Genomic DNA, 12337 nt, shown 5'->3' on the forward strand with positions numbered 1-12337 from the left:
TGTGAGGTTGATATGTAAACCATCTGCTGCCAAAAAAGGTGAATTTCTCCATGCAGTCATGAGATTAAACCGTTCAAACAAGTTAACCCCTAACCACCACCTTGGCCAAACAGTCAAAGTGGATACGTCGGTCCAGTAAAGAATCGGTGCTTTAAAGCAAGAGTACTATATCACTACAGTTCTATGAAATTGCAGGTCCCTTTAAAAATCGTGGACACTGGTCTCTGATTCCAGCTTTCAGAGTTTTTTTGCCCAGACTGCACATTAGCAAAGAGCAGGCTTTAACTCCGAGCGGACCAGCAGGGTCCTATCCCTGATCTCTTCTCTCCTCCTAGGGGTGATCTGCCCATGGACTAGTACAGCCAATCTGGCTGCGTAGATCAACAAAGCTACTCTTCAATCAAAACCCCTCGCCTCCTTTTCCGATGGACTGTAGCTACTTCTGTGTTTCAGCAATAAGTGAAAAAAAGACAAAAAAGCGGAGTTGAAGAGCTACCAGCTGCTGCATATGCATCGCTGCTTTGCCCAGCGTGTCCATTAAATTACCTATGACTGTGGCCTCGCACAGTTTCATATAAAACGAAAATATTTTGCATGCTAAATTGTATTTTGCACCATTGCTCAGCAAGGTATCTCTCACTAGCAGTACAAGTATCTGTGATCGATAACTCGACCCTACCTTGTTGGTCTAGTATGGAAAGTGACAATTGCACATGCTCTGCAGAAGAAACCACAGAGAGAGAGAGAGAGAGAGAGAGAGGCACTGGTGACACTACTGATAAAGTAACAGAAAAATCAGTTTCTAAGATAACGCACACACATAAGTAGAATCCAGTATGTTATTAATACTTATCAAAACCATGATTTTCCACTTGACCTCCATTTTTAGTTTCAAGAACTTCTGGATTCCTTGATAAATTTGGGAATGTCAGGGAAATTTGCAAAATGGGTCACAAATATAATTCAATTGCTAGTATTCAGAACTTATTTCACCATTTTTTTGAAGATATATGGTGGTTACAGTTTCTACCCCTCTACACAACCCAACAGAATTGATTTGCTGAGTGAAAAACAAGTCCAGAGGAATTAGAAATCTCATTTTTAGCCCCAGAAGGTGGTTGTAAATATGATATAAATCTTGTAATATGTCATGCATGGTTGAATGTTGATGCTATGTCTCGTACGTCACCAGGAGATTGCTCTGCTTGATGGCTCAGCTCTCAAGATGCTGCCTTTACCCTGAACAGCTGACCATCTACCTCCAGCCTCCCTGGAGAAGTTGAGAGCCCAAGCTGTGCAGCTGATCAATGCTGACTGCCATAACACAGTAAGGCCTAAGGCTTCCATAACACACAACTGTAGTCAACTGCAGATACAGTTGTGTGTTATGGAATCCTTGGCTCTTACTGTGTTATGGCAGTCAGCATTGATCAGCTGCAGAGCTGCTCTCAAAAATTTCTCCAGGACGGCGGAGTAGATTGTCAGCCTTGTTTCAGGGTGAAGGCAGCATCTGAGCAGTTGAGCCACAGAGCATTCTTCCTGGTAGACAGTACGAAACATAGCATCAACATACAATCCATCCATGGACATTTACAAGATTATATCATTTTACAACACTTCTGGGCAAAATGAGATATTCTTTCCTCTGACTTGTTTTCACCTCACAAATCAATTCTGTTGCGGTGCTGTAGAGGGTTAGACAACTGTAACACCATATATCAAAAAAATGGGTGAAATACAGTTCTGAAAACTACATAGCAATTGATCTATATTTGTGACCCATTTGCAAGTTCTCCTGAATTCCCAAATTTATCAAATGATCCCAGAAGTTCTTGAAACCGACCCAAAATGGATGGTCAAGTAGGAAAATACATGGTTTGTCCAGTATTACTACCATACTAGATTCACTTATGTGTGTCGTTTCCTAGTAAAGATTTTTCCATTTTACTGTATCAGTAGTGTCAACACAGTGCCTCTCTCCTCTCTTCTCTCTCTCTGTGTTTCTCTGCAGAGCATGTGGCAATTGTATTTCCATACAGACCATTAAAGGAGGTCGATTAATCGAATCACAGATACTCGGTTACTGCAGTGAGAGATACTTTGCTGACAGCAATGGTGCAAAATACAATGTTAGCAAGTGCACAATATTTTCGGTTTATTATGAAACTGTGGCGAGCACCACAGTCATAGTAATTAGAGGGACACGCTGGGCAAGCCAGCGCATGCATATGCAGCAGCTTGTAGCTCTTCAAACTACCGCTTTTTTTTTCTTTTTTTCAAGCCTTATTGCTGAAACACAGAAGTAGCCTACAGTCATCGGAAAAGGAGGCGAGGGGTTTTGATTGAAGAGTAGCTTTGATATGATCTACGCAGCCAGATTGGCTGTACTAGTCCATGGCAGATCACCCTAGGAGGAGAGGAAGAGATCAGGGATAGGAACCCTGCTGGTCCAGCTCGGAGTTAAAGCTGCTCTTGGCTAATGTCCAGTCTGGGCAAAAAACTCTGGAAGCTGGAAATCAGAGACCAGTGTCCCCACATCTTTTACAGGGACCTGCAATATTCATAGAACTGTAGTGATATAAGTAACTCTTGCTTTAACGACACCGATCTTTTACTGACCGACGTCTCCCACTTTGACTGTTGGCCAAGGTGGTGGTTAGGGGGTTAACTTGTTTGAACGGTTAATTTCATGAACTGCATGGAGAAATTCACCCCTTTTTTGGCAGCAGATGTTTACATAGTCAACCCTCACTCTTGATTATGAATATATTTGATTAGAACGTTTCTGAGAAACAGCAGCTCCATCTAAATGACTGCTCCATTGATTTGTGGTAAGCTGCCTAATGTCAATCACTGGAATATTTATACCACAGAGAGAGATATCAGTGCTTGTGTCAAACAATCAAACAAAAACAGTTTCCATCTGGATACTTGGCGTAAATTGAATGAGAATAGATTGAAGAAAGCATCTCAGCCAATGGATGAAGTGGGAGAGCCTGTGAAATCCACAATCACCCCTTTCAGATACAACAAAGAGCAAATAGCCAACGTGATTGTAATCTCTTCAAGAGTAATGTAGCCATCAAGCGTTTCATTGCAGCCCTTGTCTCTAGAGCACAGAGTTGGACTGTTCTGAATGTGGCGTGAATATCAAACTGGTGGCTGTGGTTTTAAAAGGCAGCTTAGGTCTCTGCTGCTCACAGCCCCAGAACATGAAGAGGATTAGCCGGCTACCATACCTCCCACTGACTCCCAATGATTATAGCTCTGCACTGTCAGACTTCATTACATTCCCCCTTAGAAACTTACTTTCTAAGTACTGCAGACATTTCAACTTCTGATGGAACTAAATTTCTAGAAAAGGCAACTATTAAGCACCATGATGAATGTCCTGTATGTTATTTTCACAGCTGGATAAATGCAAGTGAGTAGTTGCTGAAATATCTTGTGTAAGATTAAATCTGATATGTGTGTGATATGTGTAACCCATAGGTGTTGGGTTAAGACATGTCATATTTTGATTAATCGAGCTTGAATTTAGATAAGCTCTTTTTTCACTTCAACTTGTGATTTAGCTGTTTTTGAGAGTTGAATAGGGACTAAACATACACCAAGAGTGTCTGTATAATATATGTAGCGCAAGAACCAAGGCAGCTACACTATTAATTACTGAATCGCATCCAATTTTTTAATGAGCTGCACATATAAGAGACACCCCACATATGTTTCCACCAACATTGATTTTTTTGGTCTCAAAGGAGCATATATTCAACAAATGAGTGAACACAAAGTACAACACACTGAACAACTGGTTGTCTGATTAGAATTCATAGAAGGCCCAAAATCCTGCGGAAACACGAAATATGTGACTACCTCAAACAGAAACGGACAGACATTGAATGGACTATAACAACTGCATAGAGAACTGGGGGTGAGTGAGAATAACGTCAGAATAACAGGGTAACTATCTGATCAGAAGGCAAACAATTTGAATTTGTAACAGTATGATTTTATCAACTTGTCATCTTATACTTATCATTTAACCATCTATTTTTATTCCAGAGAAGATTAATGAGAATGCATGCTTTTTAACAACCACATAAATTAATTAACACTTTCAGCTACAGACTGACCCAGCACCCAGCCTCAAGCCGTTTGGAGCTTGTTTTTCAGTTGCCATCAGACTCCAAATTGTCGACTGTGTCAAACCTGAATTTCTCCTAAGGATAAAAATAAGGAAATAATCTTAATCTCTATCTTATACTGCTTCATATTCCTCCAATTCCATATATTCACATCTAGGAGTACCACAGTACCCCAACTCTCAGTTACTTCAGAGGAAAAATCTTAAATTGTCTTAAGAGAGCACCTGTCACTGTAGGGAAGGATATTACTCATATTTTGACACACACCTTCCCAGTGATGTGAAGTTTACCTGTTGGAGAAGCTACAAGCCCGGGAATGTTCTCATCTCCAGATACAAGGACATTCTCTGGAAGGAGGTGCATCATGGAAACCAGCACAGGGTGTTTTTTTAACGCGCAGTCCAAACATGCTCCATCAATAGCCTTCAGGAGACTGCTGTCTGCAAAGACATATAAAAAACTTGTGTAGAACTGTTTTACTTTTTTACATGCATTTCATGACAAATTCTAGTAAAACTCTGAAAACAAATAAGTTAGATTTTTCACCCCACCATCATCCCGACCCACCCAAAGAAACTTCATCCATCTCTTTGGTGCGTCAGAGTCTAATATTTCCCCAGGAGCAATGAGTCACCTGACAACATGACATCCACCACACAGACACTTCTATTTTTCAATATTCCATTTGGGAGTTGGTGACCTAGGTGCAATGTTCCATTACACTGCGAGCATCGTTTTCCAGGGTTAAACTGAAATGACAACCATTCAACTTGGAAAACGCACTCCTCCAGAAAAGCACCGCAGCGTAGATGAGGCACAAGGTGTGAGCAATGAGGTAGACATTGTCATCTTTCAAGGAGGTCATCCAATGACAAGTGACGACCCACAATTCCTGCCATCAACACAAAGCACAGACCATTTGGAAGGAGAGCGAAGTGGTGTTTGATGCGCTGCATATGTTGGCTTCCTTCAAGCCTGAACAGCATTACAATCTTTCACTCTGACAGGGTTAATGATTGTACCTTCACCAGCATCAGTGACAATCAATACCGGAAGCTCCATTCACTCCCATAGGCTGTTTCAACAAGATGACAGTGAGCAATCTGTAGGTGAGTCATTATAGAAAGTGAAATGTTGGTGATGTCTCAGAGCATTTAAGTGCTGGGATGTGTTGTGGCTCATAATTATCATGGTGAGAAAAGTGATAAAATGACGATAGTTTAGATAATAGCATGACAACAGAACAACAGTTTCAGTTATTCAAACTGAAACTTTGGATGGATTCATAACCTTTTCTACCTCATACACATGTATAATTTAAAGCAATCTAATACAATGGTTCTGCAATAAATACTACGTTTGTGAGCCTTGTAATATTCCAATGTATTTGTGTTATGTTGTCTAACTAAACAGATATGGCAAGATGGTTCAAGTTTTTTCCACCACTGCTCATAACCACAGAAACCACAAAGAGGGAAACTATGTAGGAGCTAATACTACTGGTATCTGAGTTTTATAAATGATGCATACATCTCTTCATTAACAGTAAACAAACATACAAAGAAATAACAAAAAGCTACAACCTGTCCTGCTCTATTACAGAACACTCAGGCTTAAGGGATACGTAGATTGCTCAAAGTAGATGCAAGCAGCGTTAGAAGACAAATGCAACAGAGGAATATTGTTCAAACTATCTTTATGGTTTCCAGACATGAACTGTTGGTAATTTTTCCCTAACCTCCATCAAGTAGTTTTAGTTGCCTGAGCCTAGACAACCTTAAACATAGCAGTGGCAAATCAGAAAATCTACATATCGATTATTTTGTAAAATTAAATTTGTTTTGACAGTTTTAACAGTTTTGATAGGTGGTGTAAACGAAACCTAAACCAAAAAAAGATTGTTGCCCATTTCTGTTCATTCCTAGGTGTATGCTGAGGAAATAAATATAAATACTTTCTAAGCTTTCTGCCTACCACTAGACACATAAACAATAACGTAGGAATCCCTGAATTGGGACATGCAGAGGATCATCTCCACATTCACCAAAGACAGCCACTACAGAAGCCCATCATCCTTCTGGGTTCACGTTGTGCAGAAAACCAATAATTTCAAGCAGGACAATCGCCCTAAACACGCATCAAAGCGATGCCAGGTCTGTTTGAAGTCCAAGGAAGAGCAAGGATTGCAAGGCTTTCCCTCCCCTCCACAGTCACAATGCCTAAACCCCCAAACATGTTAGGGAAAATATGAAACGAGAAAAGATGAGACACACTTTAACATCACAAGACACTGTTGGGTCTTGTGAAAGGGGGCTGGAATAATGTGAATTTTCCATTTCTACAAACACTACAATCAATACCAGGGTTCAAGTTGTAATCAACATAAAAGGATTTAAATGGACTCTGTTTTACTGCTAGTATCAAATTGTACAATCTTGTCTAAGTGTGTCATTATAACCATCAATGCTTTTTAGACTACATTGGCTGACTATGTGTAAGTGCAGCCCAAAATGTATGGCAGCGCAGACTGTATGCAAACACGCTCATGTATACAAACGCCCAATGTAGCATAAACAGAATTACATTGCACCTTTAATGAATGTAATCCACACAGCAACAGTTTTCCTCTCAATAAACTGTATTTATCAGCTTTTAAAACATCACTGCATTTATTCTAGTTCTGACTGCCTTCCAAACTTTGCCCACATCAACAAAAAAAAAGTTACATAGAGTTCAGAAACAAAGTAACTTTTGGAAGGAAGAAATTGCTTCTCATTTCAAAAAATGATTTAAGACACAAAGTACTCTTCAAAACTAGTAAATCTATGACTAACATATTTATGTTACAATGTTATTTTTAGGAACCACAGAAGTAAAACATTTGTAATTTTTTTATCAAGAAAATAAAAGCAGCAAAATGACAAATTGATCACTGTGGAATCGCATCAATAGTGCGACTGAAAAAAAAAAAGATTTTATGTTACATTTATTTAAAATAAATTGTATCTTAGAGACTACCGGGAGAGGGACATTTCTGGTAATAAACAAGTTATTTTTCAATCATATAAAACAAAAAAAAATATGGAAAGCGGATGAGTTCACAGGAAGTATGGGCAGAATGTCCATTTCTGCTGTAGACAGTTTCTCATCCATTTTCAGGACACAGCCAGTACCTTTATCTTTAAAGTCAATGAAAGGGGATTGAGAGTGAAAGAAGATGATGTAGTATATCGCTGTGTACTCTTCCTCTCCATGACTCAGCCAAAGTCTCTACCGCTAACATATAACTTACTACAAAAAAAGTGCTTATGTGTAAAGCCAAAAAAACGGAAGATGGAAAATGGTTTGAGGAAATCTCTGAGGTTTCAGCACAGCTTTATCTCTGTTATACAAACGTTTTCACTGGTGAAAGGAGCATGGAAAAGGTGTTTTTACCATGAAACACTAAAAGTAGGATAGGTATGAAGGGAGAGAAAGGGAGGGAGAAATCAAACAGAACTTTCTTGACACAGATGGTGCCCAGGTGTCTGCAACTTTTTCATCATTTATTTCTTGTTATTCATTATGCATCAAGCTTGGGTTTCAGTCAGATGCTGTGCATAGATTAGCAAACTACACCAAAATGTCCTTACAGCAGTGGCGTGGTACCTCAGAGTCAGTTGAGCAGCAACTTGGCAAGAGATGTGAAACCAAGATAGTAGGGGAAAAATAACCCAGAAAATGGCTCAGCATCAGACAAACAGAGGCAGTGGTTTTGGGAGATGGTTGAGTGGTAAAGAAGAAAGTAATAAAGATGGGGTGATTGAGAGCAGGTTTTACTGCCAACTTAGGAAAGAATGAAGGGATTTGAAGTGGTGACTTGCAAGATTCATTTGTTTTCTCTGCTTGGTACCAAGAAATTACTACTACATGCTTCTGCATGTCACTTCCCGGAGATCATCTGTCAAACAGTGAGGCCAATGTAATTGCAATGTAATTTCTATAACAATTTATTATTTGGGCTGAATTGATTGATTCATCAGTGGAGAAAAACCTGCCAAACATTCCCAGATTCAGCGTGAGTTTGCTGCTTTACTTTTTTATACATCATTTTAAATTGTTGGGTATGGTCAAACATATCAAGCAGTCTGAAAAACTTGGGATGAGGGATTTTTGAGGAAGATACTGATAGATATTTGAGAAATACAGATATATGAGTTAATGTTTTATACACAAAAACATATAGCTTAAACATGCATGTATTAAGAGGGACATTTTACAGTTTTACATTTCTGGTGGGAAAATCATAAAATGGTATCTCTGTCTCTCAGTTATCTCAAACATATGTTTGGCATTTTTTACTGCCTTTACTTGTTTCTTATCAGTTGACACGGTGATAACAAAATATATCTGCAATAAGCTAATAACAATACATCAGCCCAGCCTGTTGTACTTTACAATTAACACCACCAAATGGCAATTAGGGGTAAATTTGTAGGTGCCTTAGATGAAGCCATGCTATAACAAATGAGAAGGTGTTAGACAGTCTGCAATGAGAATCATGACTACAATGACTGCAACCTGGAGTGTTACTGGTGTAAGGAGAATTCTAGTCATTAAAATTGGGGTCTTTATTTCATAGCTTTGACCATCACTTGCATGAGTAACAATAACATGCACCAAGCAACCAAAACAGTTAAAACTGATTAGAGAACGAGCACACCCCAAATCCTTATTATATAATATAATTTTAGCAGTTAACTTTGTTTTCTCTTCTAAATTAGTTTGCATAACCTGGGGGTTTGTTTTAAACCTGTCTGATTGCCTGACTGCTCAAGTTTCTCGACCTGCTGAACTTCTATTTAGTGACACTACAGTATATTCCGAGATCTTAACAATTAAATTGGTGAGAACATTTTCATCTTAAGAATGGGAACATTGCCTCAAACTACGAAAACAAAGGCGAAGTTGTAGGAAACTGGAAGTATCCTGTAACAAAGTTAAACTTTCTGTTAATGTTGCTGTATTCCCTGCTTTCATTATCCATGAAAACACAAAAGAAGTGTTTAAACATTGTTGATAAAGTTGCAAAGCAGAGTTGCCTTTGCTCAATATGACCCTAAACATAAGCATGGGAAAGTGTAACTTCATTATGTCTGGTGGAGGTTTGAAGTTCACCCAAACAGCAATAAAGCTTGGCGTAGGTGGTGAAAACAAACACTTATGTGGGATGCCTTAAGAGTTAGATATGCAGGTGAAACCACTTTGAAGGCACTAGCAAACCTCTTTATCTTAGCCACAGAGAGGCTTTTTGGTATATCTGTGACAAAATTTGTCATGGCACTACCTTTTTGTCCCCCTCACACAGACATACACAGAATAAATTGATGCATCGTGGTGTTGCTTCAAATTAAGATATGCTAATGTGAACACAATGTACCATCTGTTTGTCCTCTCATCACACTTAGAGGGCCCCAGAGCAGCCCTCCATCCTCCTCAATCCATTTTTTTCTTCTCTCTACTTCCCCTTTTCTCCCAGTTGGTTGAGAAGAGAAGCTTAGATCAAGCCAATGAGCTTATTGCCTCCCTTCGTGCTTGTTTCCTTCTCCTTTTTTTGCCTCCCATCCTTTAAGACTTTCAAAAGCCTGAAGGCAACTTCCTTTCGTCTCTCTATCTTCTCTCCTTTTCCCATTTCCTGCCTCTTGACCCTGACTCCAGTTCTGGAAAATAGAAAGTTTTGACTTCTCTGCCACCACCACGCTATTTTCTTTTTTCCCTAGTTTCACTGATCCTTTATCGGTTTCAATTCAGACTGACTTGTCAGATTTACATTTCTGTATACATGTTTTCTCCACTGATCTTATATTATTAGTTATATTACATTTTGCTCCAATTCGGTTAAAACTAAGTTCAACCTAAGGAGCAAGCTTGCTCTTATTTTCTGCTAGAAAGTAAAAATCCAGAAATCACTTTAACAGAGCCTTGAAAAGGCTGGTATTTTTTTGTTTTTAGTTGCACCACTTTGTATTCCTCTAATCAGCCCAGTGGTTGTATTTTTTCTCAAATCTAATCAAACCATCTAATTATATAATCTAGTGATATGAATTTAAAAACATGACTTATCATTATAATTAGAGTTATCAGAATGTATGCATCCCATTATCTTGCATTCCTCAAATTTCCACCAAGTCAGTATTCTACTAGACAAACAGTTTCTACTTTCTTCCTTCCTTCTACCTCTTCTTCATGTATCCATTTTTCTCTATCTAGTTCTATCCATTCATGAGCCTACCCCCAAGGGGGAAGCGTGTCTATGTGTGCGTGTGTGTGTGTGCGGGTGTGTGTGTGTGTGTGTGTTACTCAGCCAGTGGCAGAGAGCCTGGCTAGGCAGTAGAACACAGAAACATGTAGTGTTTGGCAGGCATCTACAGCATATACCCCTGCCTGTCCCTGCTCACACTCTGGCACCCATTACACCCCCCTGTACACACTACACTTATATACATAAACATGCACATACACTGGCAGTGGCACCTTACTGCAATGAGTTACACGTTTCCAAAAAGGTTGTCAAAGCTGGCATTATCATTCCAAACTATGCCTTTACGTGATGATTTTTAACATACCTGTTTTAAAGTACAAGGCTGGTTTTATTCTGTATATTTCTTACTTTCTTTTAACAAACGTGTCAGGCGGTCTCTTAATACTTTCCCTTTTCCCTACGCTGTAGGGGTGAGAATCTTTGGAAATCTCACAATTCGTTTTGATTCCAATTCCTGATCAAAATTTGATTTAAAACCAATCCATATGCAGAAAAGGGGGCACTATTTTCTTACTCTTGTGTACTGTGTGCCAAACCTTCTTCTTCATCTAACATTGTGGTGAAGGTTTGTTTGACCCAACAGGAAAAGAAAACTAAATAAAAGAGTGCGTAGGAGTACACAGCTTTAGAAAAGTCTCCTGCCAGCGTGAGAATAATGAAATGAAAGTGTAATTTACTGACCACAAACACTGGCTTAATGTCTTAGTTACTTCTAGTAGGAAGGAAAAGTGCTCTACTGTGCTGTTACTATTATATATTATATTATTAACATCTCCAGCAGTAACACTAATGTAGTAACAGGGAAACCCATCTTTATCCACAGTGCTGTACTGGTGCAGATCTTTTAAAATCAAAAGGATTGATTTTCATCACCTGACTAGAGTTGGTTGAGTTTTGTAAAGTGAGCTCCAAGCCCCATTAGTTCCTGCCAAAGACATAAATCTTTAATCTCTAAGTCACACACATAAAGTTTAAAAAATGCTTAGTAATTTCCTAAACAGCTGTGCACCATTAGTTCTAATGTTACTAAATAGTGCATTTGTTGGGGACGACTTTTAGCTGAGGTTAAATACATGTGAGTATTTCTGACACTTAAGTTGTGGGATCTAGTCAAAACAAACTACAGCGTGTGTTCATGGTAATGAAGCAAGAGAAGTTTTTGCACAACAACTCTATGGAACAGTGGAACAAGATATATCAGACTTTTGCCACAAAGACAATACTTGTTAGTAGGATCAATTAATAGACCTTTTTCATGGCAGCCATTTTGACATGAAATAATAGGGTAAACACAGGCTTCTGTTTCATTTAGTGTAGCAGAGCCTTTCCACTGAGCCAACATGCACAATGGCAGCACCCTGACTCTGGCTCGGACTTTCCTTCAGAGGCATTGGGAGGGTTCCTGATCGCCTGGCCAGCTGACTGCTCTGTAGTCACTTAAACCACAAAATGAAATGTGTGATTGAAAATGAAAACAACATGGAACAGATACATTCACTCAGGACTGTAGACCATCAGCCCTTTTGCTTGCTTTTAACCAAATGGAATCTCTGCCTGTCATCACACACAACTGGCCTGACACACGTGCCTCATCCACACAACATTCAACCAGTCTCATGAAAAAACGGACAATGGTGGTGAAAGAGAGACGCATGAAGAAGAGAAAAGCCTCAGAGGAAATGCAGCTAAACATTCATTAGCAAAAATATAAGGTTAGTGTTAAAAGAAACACTAAATCATAATATACAAAATATATAAATGTCTAATTTTTGCTTTATGAACAAATGGGAAATGGACTGCACTTATTCAGCACTTTTCTTCCTTAACGGACAGAGCACTTTAAAATTTGCCTCTTATCAACGCAGGCATAAGAGCACTATCAGCAAAACAG

General features: G+C 39.0%; 1 protein-coding gene across 1 annotated transcript in view; it reads right to left on the reverse strand.

Annotated features, from left to right (window-relative positions):
- nphp4 (nephronophthisis 4) overlaps positions 1–12337 on the reverse strand; it is a gene marked incomplete in the record, with an annotated part of 148332 nt that overhangs the window by 108805 nt on the left and 27190 nt on the right. Inside the window, 1 exon segment of the mRNA XM_035655832.1 lies at positions 4436–4585. Coding sequence (XP_035511725.1) covers positions 4436–4585 — 150 coding nt within the window.

This window comes from Morone saxatilis, unplaced genomic scaffold, assembly GCF_004916995.1.
Source record: "Morone saxatilis isolate NCDOM2014 unplaced genomic scaffold, NCSU_SB_2.0 Contig15, whole genome shotgun sequence".
NCBI lineage: Eukaryota > Metazoa > Chordata > Actinopteri > Moronidae > Morone > Morone saxatilis.